The sequence below is a fragment of the Rattus norvegicus genome, chromosome 5 (genome assembly GCF_021556685.1).
Source record: "Rattus norvegicus strain SHRSP/BbbUtx chromosome 5, alternate assembly SHRSP_T2T, whole genome shotgun sequence".
Classification (NCBI taxonomy): domain Eukaryota; kingdom Metazoa; phylum Chordata; class Mammalia; order Rodentia; family Muridae; genus Rattus; species Rattus norvegicus.
The window spans coordinates 61,615,626-61,635,262 of record NC_141538.1 but is presented as its reverse complement, the minus strand read 5'-3'; the positions used below and the strand labels follow the sequence as shown (position 1 = coordinate 61,635,262).

General features: G+C 48.0%; 2 protein-coding genes and 1 non-coding gene across 28 annotated transcripts in view; 2 read left to right on the top strand and 1 right to left on the bottom strand.

The window, feature by feature from the left end:
• The window catches only part of Ubap2 (ubiquitin-associated protein 2), an 88,992-nt gene extending 73,745 nt beyond the window's left edge, over positions 1 to 15,247 (top strand). For 14 of the 26 annotated variants that reach the window (XM_087548892.1, XM_087548914.1, XM_087548905.1 and 11 more), the window contains 15 exons: positions 961 to 1,232; positions 1,811 to 1,983; positions 3,278 to 3,491; positions 5,728 to 5,767; positions 7,827 to 8,004; positions 8,736 to 8,805; positions 10,182 to 10,457; positions 10,707 to 10,754; positions 12,767 to 12,845; positions 13,040 to 13,245; positions 13,510 to 13,609; positions 13,699 to 13,806; positions 13,880 to 13,944; positions 14,035 to 14,226; positions 14,314 to 15,245. In XM_087548892.1, coding sequence (XP_087405018.1) covers positions 961 to 1,232; positions 1,811 to 1,983; positions 3,278 to 3,491; positions 5,728 to 5,767; positions 7,827 to 8,004; positions 8,736 to 8,805; positions 10,182 to 10,457; positions 10,707 to 10,754; positions 12,767 to 12,845; positions 13,040 to 13,245; positions 13,510 to 13,609; positions 13,699 to 13,806; positions 13,880 to 13,944; positions 14,035 to 14,226; positions 14,314 to 14,409 — 2,117 coding nt within the window. In that variant the 3' untranslated portion in view covers positions 14,410 to 15,245. Of the gene's footprint in view, positions 1 to 960; positions 1,233 to 1,810; positions 1,984 to 3,277; positions 3,492 to 5,727; positions 5,768 to 7,826; positions 8,005 to 8,735; positions 8,806 to 10,181; positions 10,458 to 10,706; positions 10,755 to 12,766; positions 12,846 to 13,039; positions 13,246 to 13,509; positions 13,610 to 13,698; positions 13,807 to 13,879; positions 13,945 to 14,034; positions 14,227 to 14,313 lie in introns of all 26 variants that reach the window. The other 12 variants (XM_087548898.1, XM_087548907.1, XM_087548902.1 and 9 more) reach the window with 2 other exon arrangements.
• Snord121b (small nucleolar RNA, C/D box 121B) lies at positions 7,175 to 7,251 on the top strand. The gene has a single exon (XR_015621510.1). It is a non-coding gene; the product is annotated as a small nucleolar RNA SNORD121A (small nucleolar RNA).
• A 3,102-nt stretch (positions 15,248 to 18,349) lies between the features above and the next one.
• Positions 18,350 to 19,637, bottom strand: part of Ube2r2 (ubiquitin-conjugating enzyme E2R 2) — a 58,300-nt gene continuing 57,012 nt past the window's right edge. The window contains 1 exon segment of the mRNA NM_001127573.2: positions 18,350 to 19,007. Within this exon segment, the coding sequence (NP_001121045.1) occupies positions 18,788 to 19,007 (220 nt within the window). The 3' untranslated portion in view covers positions 18,350 to 18,787.

Below are 19,637 nucleotides of genomic sequence, written 5' to 3'. Positions count from 1 at the left end.
CATTCAAATACCCAGATAGTTTGCATTTCTTTTGCATGATTTCCATTCAACAAGAAACGGAAGAGAATTTTTTAAAAAGCTGTAATTGGCATATTGTAACAATTGATCTTGTTTTATTGAGAAACGCTTGGTATGTTCATTCATTACGACTTCATTTTTCATAGCTCATTCATATAATTTCAGTTTAAAAAGAATGGGCTGAACATCCTGAGTTCAGTGTCCTAAAAGTGAGGGAAGGAGCCAGTGCTCATGATCATGCCGTGTCCTCCAACAATAAATTGTATGACAGATGCTTGTGTCTGTGTCTTTGACAGTCAGGGACCTTGGGACAGGTTTGCTTCTCCGCAGCAAGCAGGAGGACAGCAGTGGAAAAGGGTCATGCTTGTCACATATATTCTTTACAGTTTTGTAACATTTACACTTTATGTATAGCAATCTAAATAGCTTTTTAAAGGTGTACCAGATTGGTGGCTGGGGAGATGGTTCAGTTTGTAAAGTGCCTGTTTTAGAAAGTGGATCATCTCTGTCAAAGCTGGGTGCAGTGACACACATTTGTTATCCTAGCACTAGGAAGACAGCAGGACCCCTGGAGCTCAAGCCAACCAGGTTAGCTGAATGCTGAGTTCCTTCGAGTTCACTGAGAGACCTTGTCTCAGCAACATAGGCAGAGAGCAGCTCTAGATAACATTTAGTGTTGACCTCTGGCTGAACACACATGCGCGCGCACCTACACAGAACACCAAAATCGGTGTGATCTAATTCTCACCTATGGCCATAACCTCTCTGCATGGGAGTGAGGAACAGAGCACCCAGGCATGCGTGCATTACCCAGTACCTGTGTTTTCCCTTCCCTCCTGTTTCCTGCTGTTTGCAAGTTGGTAATTCAGAAAACCTGAGAGTCAGGGTAAACGTGCTGCAGAATTACTAGTGAGTGCCGACTGTTTTCCTCTACATTTATAGACTTCAAATCTCAGCCGGAACCATCTCCAGTTCTCAGCCAGTTGAGCCAGCGACAGCAACAGCAGAACCAGGCAGTCAGTGTTCCTCCTCCAGGTTTGGAGTCCTTTCCTTCTCAGACAAAACACCGAGAATCAGCACCGGGAGATGGTCCTTCTACTGTCAACAGACTTTTGCAGCTTCCTACCATGGCTGTTGAAAACATTGTATCTGCCCACCAACCACAGCCCAAACACATTAAACTCCCTAAGCGCCGGATTCCTCCAGCTTCTAAGGTAGGCATTCCATCTGAATTGGGAAACATTGTGATAGAGTGTATAAAAACATTGTGATACAGTGTCTTCAACCAGAACTTGAAATGTCTTCAAGCACAGCTTATTGCTTTGGAAGGATTTGACCATCTTTCAGGTGTTTGGGCTAATTCTTAGAGAGAATGAATTCATGCTGGTAGCCAGAGCCTCCTTAGTTCAAGTGTAGACCTGCGAGTGTTAATTCAAAGTGATTCTGTTTTGTGTGTGGTATCTCATGGTTCGACGTGTGTGATTACCTTGTAAAGCTTTTTATCACTGGTATGTCTCTGAAAGGAGAAGAGTATCCTCATCTACCAGCTCTCCTGACACCCTCCCCAACAACTTGAAAGCCATTTATAATATCAATGTGGACCATTCCCCCATGACCCATTAAGTTGTCTGCTCTGTTTCCCTCACTGATTAAAGGCTCTATTTCTGTTCCTTTTCATTTTCTCATTGGTTTTTGCCAATGTAGCCCAAGGAAGTTGCTTGTTTGAGTCTTTTGTAGGCCTGTGAGGCCTGAAGTCCCTGCCCTGTGTAGCTAATGAGCTCTGCTTTTGTAGGTTCCTGTGTCCGCAGTGGAAATGCCCGGGTCTGCAGATATCACAGGGCTGAATGTTCAGTTTGGGGCCCTCGAATTTGGATCAGAGCCATCTCTCTCTGAGTTTGGATCAACAGCTTCAGCCAGTGAAAATAGCAGTCAGCTTCCTATCAGCTTGTACCCGAAGTCTTTAAGGTACAAACTCTTTGGTTGTGATTGAGCGTGGTCCTTTAACAAAAAGGAGCCAAGAGCTTGGCGTGGGCAACATCATAGCGGTTTGTTGCAGCTCTCAATGATATGTAGTTTCAGTTTGCTACGGCCCACACTCGTTTTCTCTTGTTCCATGCTACGCTCTGACAGACATGTATGTGTCAGAACTCGTCTGATCTGGGTGTTTCATGTGACTAGGGTCATATAAAATGTGGCCGTTGTGCCTCTTACTTAAGGTTTTCAAAGGTCATCCATACTGTGTATTGGCTTCCATTCACTTAGCAGACGTGGCACGTTCACAGTTGGTGGATGTTGCCATGAAATTATTTTAAAAATGCTGTCTTTTACCCCACACTAGATCCGGCACCACAGTGCCCCAAGATATCTTCATCTCAGTCAGCAAAGCCTCTCACCCGCTCTGCTCCATCCCATATCACACTCACTGCTGAAGGCTGGTCTCTGAGCCTGGCAGCAATCTCTCTATCCATCCAGTTCCCAGGGTTGCCACCATGCCAGAAAACACACATCCCAATTCCTGGCGGCCTAGTATCTCCACCACCACAAACTCTCTTAACCTTAAATCGCCACATGAAGGAACACACAACACAGTAACCTCTGATCCAGTTGATAAGATATAATTATCCACCTAAACATACAAAGCCCTGTCCACATCCATTAAGAACATTCATAACAACCTGTAAATGTGCAGAGAGGAATCTTAACATCCGCCTCCATGTTCTCTGTCCCTCCTGCCTCGCTCCAGTCTCCTCTCTCTGAAACTTTTCTCCCGCTCATCCTTCCTCCTCGTCCAGTGGCAGGCCTTGTCCTTTCTTGTGCCTGCTTTCACCTGCATGACTTCATCCTACAGGTGGATGTTTAGGTTCTTTTCTCTTTTTGCTTATGGTGGATCCTACTGCTCTGTTACTGTGTTCTAGTAGCAGCATTATTGAGTCATGTGATAGCCACCTGGCAACCCCCAGAGTTTGCAGTCACAGCAGCACATACAGACTCACTGCACACTGACACACGGTCACCCACCTACCTCCGCCACAGCTTCCACACACTACTTTGTTTCAGTGGAATGTTTTGCAAATAGAAAGATTGGGGGTTTTTATAGTTGTTTTTTTCTGTGACTAGAGGCAATACCTGGTAAGGACTGTAGTGTATCGTTGTGGTTAATGTCACTTTAGCTTAGAATATGATACTGACCTGATTTTGTCTTTTTACTGAAGCCGTCAGATGACAGCAGTGTATGTCTAATCCTTTGTCGTCTTTACAGTGAGCCCTTGAATGCCTCTTTCCCAATGACCAGTGCTGTACAGAACCCCACCTACACAACCTCAGTCATTACCTCCTCCACTCTGACCAGCTCGTCCGTGAGCTCCACTAGCCCAGTAACAACTTGTTCCTCTTACGACCAGAGTTCTGTGCATACCAGGATTGCGTACCAAAGCCCTGCAAGCCCAGCGGACGCGGCTCCCGGCTCCGTTGCTGTAAGTGACTCTTTGGGGTTTCTTTTCTTAGGCTGTCCTCCTTCAATGTCAGTGTACAGTTGGGCAAATTATGCTTTAAATTTTAGTTCATCTATTGAGGGGTGTGTGGGTGTGTGTGTGTCTGTACATTGCGTGCATGTGGGAGCAAGAGGACAACTGACAGGAGTTACTTTTTTGTTTTGTGTGTCCCAGGTATCGCACTCAGGGCGTTTGTCTTGCTTGGCAGCTGGTGCCTGTGTTTGCAGAGCTTGCTTGCTGGCCCAGTATAGTACTTTAGGGAGCAATTTGATGGCACATCGTGCCATTTATTAAAATAATAGCAGTGCCTTCCTCCCTAGGCACTGGCTTTTGATGAGGCCTACAGTACCAGACACGAACTGTCTGCTGTGGGACAGTCATCAAATCCTGTCAGAAAAGCATCGTTCACCCCCATAACTGCCTTGTCATTGTTAACCAGTAGGCTGAATTGTTGTGTGCAAGGTTCACAACAGAGTGAGGCTATTGATGAAAATTCTTTCACAAAACCTTGCGGGCTAGCCAGCAGAGAGGAAGTTTTCTAGCCTGATCTCGATGTCGGTCATGTGGAATTACAGCAATAAGGTCTGAGAGTTAGCTCTAATGAGACCATCAGCAGTGATGAAGACTGCTTGTTTTGTGCTGGGAACTTAGGACCCTTCTTGGCCAAGGACTATAAGATTGGTATCCAACTTCCAGTACTGGGATTTTTGTTTACTAACTCGTTGCTTCTGAGAATAGCTTGGTCTGTGCATAATGGCCATCTCTGTTCAAGCATCTCAAGGACCATTTTGTTGGAGTTTGAGAGGAAAGCAATAGGACAGACATGGTATAAATCTTGTCAGCTGCTGGGAGGTGGCAGACAGAAAAGAAAGAGGGGCGAGGTTGGCATGCAGCAGTAGACAGGAGCCTCTAGAAAAGTGGCATGAAGGCCCACCCAGCCCACCAAGCTGAGTGTGATGGATCCCCTAAAACTGGAGTTATAAACTGTGACCCACCATGTGGGTGCAGGGGATCACATTCAGATCCTCTGGAAGAGCAGCTAACCTTTTCTGCTGTGCCATCTCTCCAGTCCTCCTTCAACATTTCTTACTCTAAAGGTATTTGCTTTTTTTCTTACTGCTGCCCCTTTCTGGGAATGGTGACTGAGTGTCCTGCCACGTGCACACTCTATGGTCCTCCCCAGTGTGGAGGCAGGTGTCAGTCAGTTTGTACAGATCCCTGCATTAGTCCCTCATGGTGTCTCAGGTGTTCGAGCCAGTTGCTGTAGGTTCTCTATTTTGTGGACAACATAGTCAAAACTTCCTCTGTACTCTCACCTTAAGAAAGCTGTGTCTTGGGGCTGGGGATTTAGCTCAGTGGTAGAGCGCTTGCCTAGCAAGCACAAGGCCCTGGGTTCGGTCCCCAGCTCCGGAAAAAAAAAAAAAAAAAAAAAAGAGAGAAAGAAAGCTGTGTCTTAAGAACACATCTCTTCTTTTTAGTAGAAATATTTCTCAGTGTTTGATGGTTCCTGCTATGGAAGTTACTCTTTGTATAATATATATTTATGTTATTTAGAATTTGCATATATATTCTTGAATTATATTATTTGCATTACCTAATTTGCATGAGCAGTGGAAAGCGAGGTACAGTTTAATTATGTTGGGACTTGATCTTCCTCATATGATTTAACAACTTGGAAATTCTTCTAGACATGCTTTGAGCCTTTTGTACTTTTCTTTCCTAAATTCTGATTCTGGTTTTCAAAATACCTACTTCTTGTGATATATTAAAGCTAGTTGTATTGCCTCTCATTTATTTTCATGTTCTTTTTATTTTATTTTATTTTATTTTTTTTTTTTTTGGTTCTACTTTTCGGAGCTGGGGACCGAACCCAGGGCCTTGCGCTTCCTAGGCAAGCGCTCTACCACTGAGCTAAATCCCCAACCCCTCTTTTTATTTTTAAAACAAAACAAGAATGAAAGAGATCCAGGCTGGAGAAGTGGGTTGTGTTTTAGAGCCCTTTCTGTAGGCGGATCCCAACCACCTGTAACTTGGAGACCGTCGTTCAGCTCTGGCTGGTGCCTAAGTGATGTGCATTCATACACATACACATACAACAAAATAAAATCTTTGAAAAGAGATGAGATCATTGCTTTTTTGTTACATATGGCTGTTGCAGTCACCCTGGTGTTTGTCTGGGCATGTCTGCATGTTAACTCTTTCTCTTTGTTCTTTGTAGAACGGACATGGTGGTGGCCGAAGTCAGCACACAGTAGACAGTAAGTGTCTATTCTTGTTATGGCTAGTGGTTAGTGCTCCAAAATCAGTGAATGCGTCCCTGGAAACCACTGGTTTGTTTCTGAGAAGGTCTTCACTCATGGCTCTGGCTGGCTTGGAGCTTGTATGTCGACCATGTAGACCCTGCCAGGATTGGACCAAGGATGCATGCCACCACACCAATACCCCAAAACCACTTTTTATAGGCAGTTGTATCCATTCAACTGCAGGCTCATCTGGGAATCTCAGAGTGCAGCTAACAGGCTCTCTCCTCTAGCCACTCTCTCTCCTTTCCTGTTCTTGCTCGAGAGAATACTTCTCTGTGGACTTTATAATTTATAAAGTCATCCATGGGTCATGAAGGTACCTTTTGGGCTCTGAAATTGGGGTGGAGTGTTTGGTGGGATCTTCATCCACTTTCTTATCGAGCCAGTTTCATCCTCAGAATCATGTTTTAGAAGACTTAAACCTCTCTTTGTTCTTGTTTGATTTTTTGTTTTTGTTTTTGTTTTGTTTTGTTTTGTTTTCTGAGACAGGGTTTCTTTGTATAACCTTGGCTGCCTGGAATTTGCTCTGTAGACCAGGCTAACCTTGAACTCAGATCCACCTGCCTCTGCTTCTAAGTGCTGGGATTAAAGACTAAAGACATATGCTGCCGCCACCTGGCTAATACTGTAGCCCATTCCTCCATGACCCACACTGGATTGAATCATTGTTGTTCTTCCACACAACCCAGCACCCATCCTCTTTAACCCTAATTATTTATATCCTAGTGTCAGTGTCTACCATTTCCTTCCTTCTACTCATTGACATCACTGTCTTCCCTCTCACAAGTATGCAATAAAATACCCATGACACTCTATCTTCTACTCTCTGTCTGCCACTTGGAGGTCTCCTCTCTAACTGAATTCCCTTAACCCTGCTCAGTTACGTATGCCTGATTTCTGCCACCACACTATCCTGCTAGCAACAAACAGTATTAAAATATTGAATATTAGCTCAATCAATAGAGTGCCCACCTAGTGTACATGCAGCTCTGAGTTCTAGCTCCAGAACTGCATACAGAGTAATAGTAGCATTTGGAAGGCTGGAGAATCAGAAATTCATGGTTATTACTGACTACATTGTGAGTTTAGACCCTGTCTCTAAAAGAAAAGAGTAAACAACCCCCCTCCCTCCAAAAAAAGGGCAAAAAGGGTGTGGTACACAGTGCAAGTCTAGCTTTCAGAAGTTCAGAGTCATCCTCAATTACTTAGAGAGTTCAAGGTTGGCCTGTGCACGAAGCTCTTGTGTCAGAAAAAAGTGAGTTGACCAAGCTGCAGGCCGGCCTATCCCTCCTGCTTTCAGCTGTCTCTTCTGTCAGAGCAGACCTCTCGGGATGTCTACAAGAGGAGAGCGGCCTCTCCTACCTGGAAAAGGCGATGATGTTTCCAAGCACATATCCGATGCCTATGTGTGGATGATGATATCACTGAGTCTTTTCCGAAGGCCATTCCGTGTGTCCATGTCCTCCTGAAACATAAAACTTTTACTACCTCTGCTCCGTGATTAATCTTTTGAAACAAAATCCAAGAAAGCTCCCACTGTGCTTTTGCAAGAACAGTTGGTGTGAATTCTTCCTGCAGAGTTGAGATGAATAGACCTTTCCACATTTGCCCTCGGTGCCCATGCACTCTGGCAGCCTTTGCATTTGCTGGTGCCGAGTGGGTGGAAGCACTAAGGAGGCCTTGCACGTCTGCTCTTCACTCCCTCATGCCATGCTTTTGAAAGGAAATTTGTCTCACTATGCACACATCAAGTTGTGCCCATCTTTTTTGGGTGTTCGTGTCAAGCTTCTGGAAATGAGAGAAATATGTCCTCATCAAGAAAATTTAAAGGTGTCATTTTCTGTTCTTTGTCCAAACCTATCACTTCTGGTTTTGAGGTCCTATCTGCAAGAAATAGAGCTGTCTGATGACATGCTTGTCCACTGTTCTAGGAAACGTATCATGCTGTACATCTTAACTGCATGTGCCTAGATACTGAGTGTGTCTCCCATACTGAGGAGTGCATGTCTTACAGCTACTTCATCCGTTCCAGCTCCAAAGAAGACAGACCCTTCTGCCCTTCCGTCTGTGAGCTCCCTCCCCAGCCCCTCCTCCTGCACTGCACTTCTGCCCCCTTCGTCCCAGCACACTGCCACTTTGCCCGCCTTGACTCCTGGTGAACTGTCCAGCAGCCCCCTTTCTCAGCTCAGCAGGTACGTCAGTCACAATGAGAAAAGAAAGGGATGGAGACTTGTGGGCTCTTGTCCAGCAAATGCCATGAACAAAAGCCATGTGTTGCCTCTGATAGGGAGATCCCTATCTTAGGGCATGGCCTGGGGTTTGGCCTGGTCACATCCCAAAGTCACTAGGACTCCGAGGTCTCCTGGGGAGCAGAGGAAAGGCAAGCACTTACTTAATGGCTGTCCTGTCCCCAGTTCTTAGCCCAGCCACTTTAATGTAGAGTGAGACTGATTTTACGTATCTCACTTAGGTTTGTCCTGATCCCACAGATATATTATTGTAATAGGGTGCAAGAAAAGGGGGGATCAGTTTGTCATCCATACCTTCTGGGTAGAGTTCTTGATCCATTTGGTTCAGAACGAAAATGTTTGGTTGGAGCTCAGAATCTGATGGAATTCCTTGACTCTTAGTTTTTGAGCCGCGCATACACAGAACCTCTCTTGACTGGCTATGTTCTGAGCTTTCCAGGTTTGTTCCTGGTTTGACAATTTTTATAGCCACAAAAAAAGGTGTAATTTATTGACGCCAGGATGTATCAGGTATGTCATAGTGAATTGCCCTGTAGGCCATTTCTGAGCCAGGAGGACTTTGCCATGGGAATCTCTGGGCATGAAGTCTGATGTCCGGGTGTCTTCAGGGGTAGGGATTGCTACTGTGGATAAGTGCGCTTGTTTGGACATGTGGTGCCATTTTTATCTTGTAGCTCCCTCTCTAGCCACCAGAGCAGCTTGTCCTCTACCCATGCAACGCGGTCCACAAGCACGCCACACACTGTAAGTGTCCACCCCTCCCTCCCTCCCTCCCTCCCTCCCTCCCTCCCTCCCTTCCTTCCCATGGTTAACTGGGAAATGGGTTCATCTTGATCTGAGATTGATCCAGAGTCTCATGGTTTACTGCCTTAGAACCCTGTGCTTTCTCTTGGGAGATCAGGGATGAGCTTGATCTCAAGGACCTGGAGAGGATTCTTTTCATTACAGAACACATCTGCTCAGCAGGGACAGTTTGTTTATTGGTCTTTTTTACTTGACACTTTGTTGCCAAAAGGTTTGTTTTCTAATTCCTGTCTGCAGATGTCTTTAATTGTCCTGCCTCGTGGCCTAAAAGATAGAATTAAGTCGCATTCTAGTGTGTTAATGTCGTGGGGGGTTTGCTAGTGGTAGTGATTAGATGTCCGCTTTAATCAACCTTTGTACCCTCTTCCCATGCTTACAGATAGACAGTTTGAGGGAAGCAGGCTGGGCTAGGAGAGTTTCAAGGTGGAACTGTCAACTAGGGAATGCCCTTAATGTCTCCCCCAAACATGTCAGTGCATGTGCATGTTTTTTAATGTGAATGAGTGTTTGCCCACGTTCTTATGTGCATCGTGGTTATGCCTGTGACCCACAGAGGTGAGGAAGAGTGTGTCAGACTCCCTGGATTTAAAGTTACAGGTAGTTAGAAGACGCCAAGTATATGGCTGGGACAGACCCAGGTCAGCGAGAGCTGCCTGTGGTTTCCATCACTCACCGCGTCTACAGTGCCTTTGTATTCACATGCATGAGTCTGTTTTTGTCTGTGTGTGATTGCAGGTACCCAGAGTCTACAAAAGGCAGGGGGGATCTTAGATCCCCTGGAGTTGTGAGCCTTCTGGTACGGGTGTTTGAAATAAAACATGGATAGCTCTTCTGTAAGAGCCGTGCCCTGAGCCACTTCATGCACCCTATGATAGTCGTGTTCATGTATTCATCTCTCTCTCTGTTGTCTCAGACAGCACTGTTCAGGGATTTTCAGTATCTTGTCTTTGTTTGCTTCCCATCCTTGGAGAGCTGCCTGCTCTTCCCCTGAGACTAGCTATGCCTGCAGTCTGCTCTTCTTGTGGTACTGGGGTAGGGCCGAGACATACCCTCCAGAAGAGCAGTAAGTACCCTCATAGGTTGCTTGGTTGGTTGGTGGTCTGAGACAGCCTCACTGTCCTTGATGGCTAGATCCGGCTTTGCCACTAAATAAATGTCACAGTGATCCCTAAGACAGAGTGGCTCCCTCAACTTACCGTCACCCAGTACTGGCATTGGCTACTGCCTGTCTGTCCAGCCATAGGACTGTCCTTCTGACTGTTCCAGCTCCATCTTCCTTGCAGTCAGACCCATGTGTCTGGGCTTTTGCTTTGCAGCATGCCAGTGTGGAGAGCACCCCATCCTCAGCTGCCTTCTCAGCAGCCACTTCTGCTCCAAGTGCCCCGTCCTCAGGGGTTGCCCTGCCTGGGAGCATGAGCACCGTGAGCAGCCTGTGCCTGGGTGGGACCACTGTGAGCGCACCTAGCAGCAGTACCAGGGCCACAGCCTTGGTGACCTCAGGCAAAGCACCCCCAAACCTTCCTCAAGGGGTGCCTCCTCTGCTACACAATCAGTACCTCGTGGGCCCTGGAGGGCTGCTTCCTGCTTACCCGGTGAGTAGATCTAACTCCTGTTTGGCTTAACCTGGTGACAGTGGTTGTGAATTAGGCCTGGACTGCCCATCTGTCCCTGTCCCTGTCTCTGTCTGTCTCATCCCTGAGGTGTCCTTCTCTAGAGTGTACTTAGTAGGATCTTTTCCTGTAACATCTGACCCAAGTCTCATTCTTGCATGGGTGTGTGTGTTTTGGCTCCCTATATGTCTGCAGTGTGTGGTCCCTCACATATCCCCTGATTCTCTACAGATCTACGGTTATGATGAGCTCCAGATGCTGCAGTCACGGCTGCCGATGGTGAGTGCCAGACAGACAGACGGATGGCTTAGTGAGGACCTTGACAATTGAAACTCATAGGTTCCTTCTTGCATGCTTGACAGCTACTATGCTGGGCCTTCAGGATCCTCAGCTATGGATCTCCCCCAGACGCGTGGCTTGGTTTGACCATTGTCTTGGTAGATAAGGGCCATTGCTTGATCCTGGGAAATGATGGACTCTGGGACCATGAGTACTCACTGTAAGAAGACATGGCTCATACCAAATGTATCATCTTACTTTCCTGCTCCACTTAAAACAACAACAACAAAAAACAGCTGAACATGGACATCCCTTCCTGTAGGCCAGCATCTGAGAGACTAGACTTGAGTCAAAGACCAACCTAGACCACATTCTGAGATCCTGACTCAACAAACCTATCACACAATCTATGAGTTGAAATGCAATCCTGGCTTCATCTGGTGCTTGGGTGCATGGCTGCATTCATGATGGCAGCATTGCTGTTGGGGGGGGGGGGGCAAGTTGGCTGACTTTATAAAGTATCATCTGGGACTAGCCTATATTTACAAGAGTACTCAGACAGGGTTGTCTCTTTTGACCCTAGAGCAAGGATAAAGGAATGGATCTTGTGAGAAAGGCACAGAGAGAAGCAGGGAGACAGGGGCAGGATTGCCCTCTGGGTACAGTCTCAGCCTGATGCTTTCTAGGGAGTATGTCAGTGACAGATGCAGGATGTGCTATTTCCTGGTCTCAGGAAGAAACTGCCCAGTCATAGGGCTGCCTGCACTTGCTGCAGTACCCACTCCTTCTCTACATGCCTTCCCATCCCTGTGTTGCCTGTCTTCTGTCAGGCCGGCCAGAGTCCTCTCAGAGCGAGAGGCTGGCTGAGGGCCTGCTTGAGTCTAACAGGACATAGAAGAGCCCCTGGGTAGAGTCTAAGATGGCCTGAGTGATACTCACAGAGAACCCATCCTTCCTTGGGGGTTTTCTGGCCTCTCTGTCCACACCCATGAGTCTCCTTTTCCTTTAATTTTCTGTGCACAAAACTTTGGCTAGTATTTATGTAGATGCACCATGCATGTGCCTGATGACCAGAGGACAGATGACATCGTATCCTTGCAACTGAAGTCACAGTTGTAAGACACCACACGAGTCACTGGAAGTGACCCAGTCTTCTTAACCACTGAGCCATCTCCAGCCCCTCCCTTTCCCATTTTAAAAGTTCTTTAAATTTTTCTTGAGTCTTGTTTAGCCTTCCTTTGGATCTCCTCATCTGTGAGGGCCTGTCTGGGCCTCATTCCTGTCAGCCTCCTTTGTCTCCAACTAGTCCTTCGAGCTCCTTTGTCATCCGCCCAGTTCTTTGTGCTGCTTAAAGTTCTGCCTGAGCATCCCGTGTCCCCTGAGTGTCCCTGGACTGCAGCCGTCACCAGCTGCTGTGTCCTGGTCTAGCCTGACCTCTGAGCTCGGGCAGCCCAGAGCCCGGGGTGGTGAGGGCCAGGGCTGGGCTTCTTCACCCCTGAGTGCAGCTTCTGTAGCCTTCGTTTGCACTCTCGCACTGCTGTTCTCGCCTGCCCTTTAGCTCTGTTGCTGGACCACTTAGGGCCTAGACTCTTGGTCCTGTGCCTGCCTAGCACTGCTTTCTGCTTTCCTTAAGTCTTCTAGGCTTGGTCTCTTTTTCTCACGGCTGTTCCTTTAGTGTCTCACACAGTAAGGAGCTGTGAGGTTGGTTTGGCCTGTAGCATCTACCAAGTCTGCATGTGCTGTGAAGGGCTATGAGATCGGCTGTGTCTGGTCTAGGCATTGGGGTTTGGCATTCTGCCCACACGTTGTCAGCTAAAGCAGAGGTTCTGAGCAGTACACACGCAGGGTACTGTCATACGTGCAGCTCTCTAGATGGCTGCCTGTCCTGGGAGTGTGGCATCACCTAGAGTGTTCAGTCACCCAGAGTGTGCATACATGTTCTGACAGCTGGATCTGCTCTCTCTGGGGCTGGGAGAGACCATTGCTCAGTGAGTCTCCTTGGTCTTTCCTAGGATTACTATGGAATTCCCTTTGCAGCACCCACAGCCCTTGCCAGCCGAGATGGGAATCTAGCTAATAATCCATATTCAGGTTAGTTGGCTCAGCGGGCAGAAGTTGGGGAGGTGATGGGCTGGCCTGGCTAGCCATGGAGGCCAGAAGGTGGATGAGGAGGGCTGAGGCAGTCTTTGAAGGTGTGAGTACTTGAGCTGGCAGGTTGATCTATTCCTGTTTGTGACAGCTGCTTGGCCTTTCCCCTGGTGATACAAGAGTCAGTCTTCTTCTAGGTGATGTCACCAAGTTTGGCCGAGGAGACTCTGCATCCCCTGCACCTCCGACGACACCAGCTCAGGCACAGCAGAGCCAGTCTCAGACCCACCACACGGCCCAGCAGCCCTTTTTGAATCCTGCTCTGCCACCTGGCTACAGCTACACCGGCCTCCCCTACTACACTGGCGTGCCTGGTGCCTTCCAGTATGGGCCCACTATGTTTGTGAGTATTTCTGCAGCTCATTTCCTGGGCTGTGGTTCCTCTTCCAGCGTCTGTCAGCAGCAGATGAGTGTAGCCACGAGCCTGTTTAGTTGCGTTAGCTTTGAAGGTTGTTGAGGGCTCAGGTTCCATTCCCCAGCTCAGCTCCCTGAGGTTCATCATTGCACTCAGGAAATGTCTTGGTTCTGACTTCATTTTGCCCGAACAAGCCAAGGCTGATCTCTCTACCTTACTCGTATGCTCACACTCACCTCTTTTCCCATCCAGGTCCCTCCAACCTCAGCCAAGCAGCACGGTGTGACCCTCAGCACTCCCCCGACCCCTTTTCAGCAGGCCAGTGGCTATGGGCAGCATGCTTACAGCGCAGGTAAGGACCACACCATACCCAGGACCGAGGGGCTCATCTTGGACAGACCTGCTTAGCCCACACATGCGTCTTGTGCCTTGCCATGCTAGGTTATGACGATTTGACCCAGGGAACAGCGGCAGGAGACTACACCAAGGGTGGCTACGGTGGATCATCTCAGGCACCAAACAAGTCGGCTGGTTCTGGGCCTAGCAAAGGTAGTGTCAGCTCCTCTCCAGGACTGTAACCTGGGGTTGCTGTGTCCTGTCTGACAGTTTCTGTTCTTCCTAGGGGTATCAGTATCTTCAGGCACTGGCTTACCCGATATGACTGGTTCTGTCTACAACAAGACACAGGTGAGGTTGTTCAGTGCCACCTTTGGGCACAGGTAGATTTGAGAAAAGTGCAGTTCAGCCCGGCCTTCTCATTGTCGTCTTTATTCACAGACTTTTGACAAGCAGGGATTTCATACAGGGACTCCACCACCTTTCAGCCTGCCCTCTGCCTTGGGCTCCACTGGGCCCCTGGCTCCTGGCGCAGCCCCCGGCTATGCGCCTGCGCCGTTCCTGCACATCATGCCGGCCCACCAGCAGCCCCACTCCCAGCTGCTGCACCACCACCTACCACAGGACGCCCCGGTGAGCGCAGTGATGGAGGCAGCCTCCCCACTTTGGGCCTGGGGTTCCGTTCCAGCCTTTATAGCCTTTTCTCCTCTTCCTCCTCAGAGTGGCTCTGGTCAGCGCAGCCAGCCCAGCTCCCTGCAGCCCAAGTCTCAAGCCTCCAAACCCACCTACGGCAACTCTCCATACTGGACAAACTAGATCCTGAAAAGGAGAGGGTGGGCTCTTGGGCAGGGTATACTCTGGGCAGGAGAGAACACATGGAGCACATTTCTGGGAGCCCGGTGCCCTTCCTAGAATTCTGAGACATAACTGTCAGCTGAGCCTCTCTATGGGAAGCCTGCCTCCCAGACCCACTATTGTATGTAATGTATTTATGTATGTATTTGTAAATGTGATAGAAGCCTGGAAGAGCTGGGCTGTGGCTACGGGTAGCATACAAGTGTGCTCTCCCGGTCTGGACACCGTTACTATAGCCAAGTAGGCCCCAACCCCACCTTTCTGCCTGCAGTCTTTCTATGTGACCCCAGCTCAGTGGGCTGCTGGGTGTGCCACTGAAGGACTCGTGGTTTGGGGCCAGGTCAGTACCAATGAAGAATCACGACTTATCTCACTCCCTGTGAACCATTATGTTTTTCCCTCTGTAATTACTTCATACTTGTTTTTGAAAAACTGATCCTTTTGTCATTTGTCATGGTCCCCCTTCCAACAAATCTTAATCTGGAAATAGAAGTGACCCCTGTCCAGCATAAGCCTGGTGCCTATATGTCTGCGCACAGCAGGGGCTTCTGCTTTGGGTCTGGTCCTGCTCTAGAGACTTGTCTTTTCTGACCAACCATTTAAAAAAAAATCTGAACTACGTCTCAGAGATGTTCAGCCAGTCAGCTCCTTTATAAAGAAATCAAAGATCTGCTTCCTTCTCAGTGAAAGCCTGTCTCCAAACAAAGGCTCCTTTATACCAGTTGTCCTGAGCCAGGTGGGCAACTGTTTCAGGGTTTTCTCTCGCCCAAACTCCACCTAATAAAGTTCTGAGAGCATGCTGGGTCTCTGTGTGCTGTGGCTAAGGGAGATGGCTTGGGAGAGGCACTATCTCACAGGGGGTGGCCACTTGAATTGCTGTCTCCTTCTTCAGGGCCTAATCTGTGCCTTGGCAAGTTCATGTCCCTTTTCTGGCCACCTTAGTAAGCCTCAGGACCACGGGCCATCTTTATATGGCCCAGAGAACAGGAGTGCCAGGATAGTGCTGTCCAAACCCCAACTGCTCGTCAGCTAAGAAGCCAAGTGCCTGGACTCAAAGCTGGGGGGCTGCTAGACCCGGACAGTCACCGATCCTCCTGCCACTCACTGTCTATGACTGTTGGTTACGTCAGGGGTCGGCGACAGGCAATGTAGAGTACCCTGTGTTGGGGCTCTCCACTGTTTCAGAGCAGGCTAAAGAGAGAAAAAGGAGTGTACCGTATTCAAAATGCTTTAGGTGAGCTCCTTAGTCTAGGCAGAGTTTGCAACTGGCCATAGCTACATGTGGGACCCTTTTTTTAAAAGCAGTTTTTTCGATTAATTAGTGTTGGAGATTTTAGAGATCACGATATGGAACATGGCTATACAGTTAGTGGTCAAGACATCAAACACTTAAAGCTTTTGGCCCATGGCTTAGGACCCTAGCCGGAGCCAGAAGAAAAGGCAAATGTCTAACCTGTTGCTCCTTCTCTGACCTGAATGCTGGAATGAGCAGCATGGTGCTGCTGCCTGCTGCGCTCTAGCACAAGGTGGGTGAACACAACTCTGCTGGCCCAGGGTGGCAACGCCCTTCAGGCAAATTAAACAAATGTCCTTGCCCTCAAGGGTCTATCAAAGTATGGCTTTCGGGTGATTAGCTTCTCAGAAAAGGTCTGGTGGAGCCCAAAGAGTGGTTTTAGCAGAGACCTGGCAATTGTCAAGGTGACAATGAGGTGCATTTTTAAAATGAGATGGGGGTGAACCCATGGGGAAGTAGGAATACAGGTATTTTTTTATTTCACATTTTTATTAGTAGACAGATGGGCAGAAAAAGACAAACCACTAAAGGGGAAGCCAACAAAATGCATCAGATAAACTTCTCATAATTTAAACTGAAAAGCCATCTACAATTTTAGCTAAGAAAACTATTAAAGTCAGGGTATCCGCTGGTTTCAGTTGAAGTTGCATCTGAAGCTTTTCAGTTGTAAATGTAAACCTCCTTGAGGGCTGGGGAGAGACCCAATTCCCCTTCCAATGGACAGGATCAAACAGAAGGGAACCAGCAACAGTGGCCAGGAGAAGAGGGTTAAGAAGTGATTACAAAAGGAGTGAGGCTAATAGAATCTGGAATGGTAAGAGCTGGGAGATCAAGAGGAGCAGCAACGGAATCATGATGGCGCCGAGCATTCACTCAGAGCCTTCGCTGGACCCAAAGGAATCCTGTTCTTCTCAGGCCAAGTAGACAGCACCACTGTGCTCAACATTTCCACTTGCACCCAAAAACTACTCCCAAAAGGAAAAATTAACACTCGAGACTTTTCCAGCTTCTCGGGAACCTAAGTCTGGACCAGCCTGTTAAGTCAGTTTAGACTACAGCATCTGGCTGCCAGAGTCCACATGGCCTTGGAACTGACCACACCACACCCCCACCAAAGGCTGAGCGGTCCACTCCCACTTGCCTCTCTGGCTGCCCGAATCAACAGGCCCCTCAGGCCAGCAGGGCACCTCCCACAGTGCCAAGTACAAGGTGCGAGCCCTGGGCTTAGGTGCTTTAGGATCAGAAGGGTTAGTTTTAGGGTGCCAAGAGAGTATAGACCAAACAATTGGCTAGGGGTGGCCGCTGGGGAGAGATCAGAAAGTATTTGTAGATCTGCAGGCTATCTGGGAGCAAAAGCTGCAAGTGTCTTTGCCGTGGCCCTGTTCAGCACAGCAGCTGTGGTCCTGAGTCAGGAGACTCGGGTACAGCCTGTGGGGATAATTTCTCTAAATTTCAATGCTCACGTGTTCAACAGTAAACATTCTCATTTAGTAACAGACGAAACTTAAGAGGCCAGGAACTGCTGAGAAATCCCATTCATTCAGGAGTGTGAAGAGAGAATGAAAAAACCCTGAGATCAGAAAGGAAGGGGAACCATGGAAGGAGGAAGCATAAGTCTACTTATGGAGGGAGGGTCAGGCCTTCCCAGTTCCCATCTGCCCTTTGGTTCTTTCTGAGCTGTGATCTGAGGATAAGGAAGGACCCTGGCACACAAAAATCTCAACCCCCTATCCTTCTTGAAGTCTGGTTTCACAGTTGCTAAACAAAACCCTCTTTAAAGTCCGGGATGAAGCTGCAGGGAGCCGCATGACTGACACCTGGGAACAAAGCCAGGAGCCCGGGGAAGCTCCACAGACCACCTCTGCTTGCTCTCCTTGGCCCAAGTACATTGAAAGGAGCGGGAAGTCCAGACCATATCCAATGAGGAAGACAACCATTCCCAAGTTGCACACATCCACAATCATCACTATCAGGATGAGCAGCTCAATGAAAACCAAAATCCTAACACATGCACCTAGGATTAATATTGGGTAATTAAAGGTGTTTACTTAAATAAAAACCTGGGATCCACCCTCTCCCAACAGCGGCCACCAGCAGTCCTCATTCTTCCCCATCAGAGCCATCAACCAACACTGGGATAGTTCTGTTTTCAGAACTAGAAATTCACACACACTAACTTCCACCACCACCCCCGGCCCCACCTTCTGGTGGAAAAAGTTATCCTACCTTTAAAATAAATAGCAACCAAGTGCTCAGTTCTATGTAAAGTATGAATATTTATTTCAGGCTTTAGATCCCAATCAATTCCAAAAAACAAAATCTGATATCTCCTCAGAGTAGCTGCAGCCTCCGTGTTGGGATGGTCTCACAGAGGCAGCACATTTCATCAGACTTAGCGAGCGTAAGTCCCTGATGCCCACCGCAGCCCAGCCTTAGGAAGGGAAAGAAACAAAACTCACCACCACGGGGCTGAACAAATGCACACGCACTAATGTAAAGGAGCAGCTAAACCTTGGCAAATTGGCTTTTTTTTTTTTTTTAAGTTTGTTTTGTGGGGTTTTTTTTATTTTTTATTTTTTTTTAGGTTTTGTTGTTTTTTTTTTTTTCTTTTTTTTTCCCATTTTCTTTTGCTACCCAATATATGCAGCACTTGTGGACTCCCAGTGGGCTCCCAGCTTTAAACACAATGTCTTAAACAGACTAATTCTTCAAGAATCTAGAAACAGACAAAAGTGTTTTGCTGTGAACACTCTGCAGAGATGGGGTGAGGGGGAGTTTGAGGGGTGGTGGCTGTTTTTAAAAAAGAATCAATACAGTGATGGAGGGAAGAATGCAAGGATTCAGACATTCTGTGGAGGGAACTTCCTCTCCAGTAAGGTCCATAAAAAGGAGCAAACTGAGAGCTGCAAGGGGAGTGAGTCAGCAGGGGCTGTTTGCTTCCCACCCCATGAGTAAGTTTTTGCTGAGTGGCCACTGTAGATCCCCACTTGCTCCCCTCCCTTTGGCCTGAGACGTCAGGGCAGTACAGGGAACTGAAGGAACATGTCACGACTCCTCATTTCCAGAGTCATCATCATCATAACAGTCGGCATCTTCTTCCTCCTCGTCTTCGTCATCAATGTCGTCGTCATACAGGTCGTCATAAAGCAAATCTGAGCTGTTGTCATTGGAAGGCACTTTAGTTTTGATGCAGTATTCTGCCAGGGTTGTGGGGACCTTCACTCCATCCTTTTCTGCTTCAGCTTTCGTGGCTGAGACCTGTTTCCTGGACAGAGGACAACATAGGAACATTTGTAGAGGTCTGTCTATCTAGAGAGGGTCTCAGGCTAACCCACGTGGCTTCGCCTCTATAATCCTCCAGCCCTTCGCCGGGAGTGCTGGGATTATTAGGGAAAGCCAGCACACTTGGAATAGGTGAGTCTTATAACTGTGCATAACCAAGACTCCTGTCACTCACGTGTCTCACGCCACACAGCAGACATCCTGCATCATGCCAAGGCTCTCAACCATCAGGCACCTTCGTATCATGGAGAGTCTTTGCCCTAACACTTCAGTCTTGTTTGCAGCAAGGTCTCCTCCGTTTGCTGCTGCAGAGATCAGGCTAGCTCGAGAGCATTTCAAAGCTCTGTCCTCTGCCTCCCATCTCCTGCTAAGGGTTGGGGATTGTGGACGCATGTGCACTACTGGCTCTCTACTCGGGTTCCGAACTCCTGCACACGTGAGCCAGAGGCCCAGCATGCTTAGTGCCTTGCATTCATGCAGCTGATTACTAGGCCAGACTTTCCCCTCACCCTCTAGGTTCCCCCAGTCACCCAGTTTCCCTGTGTCTGGAGTGGCAGAGCCGAATGCTAGGTAAGAGGTCCTGCCAGAGCCACGCCCTGCACTGGTGCAATGT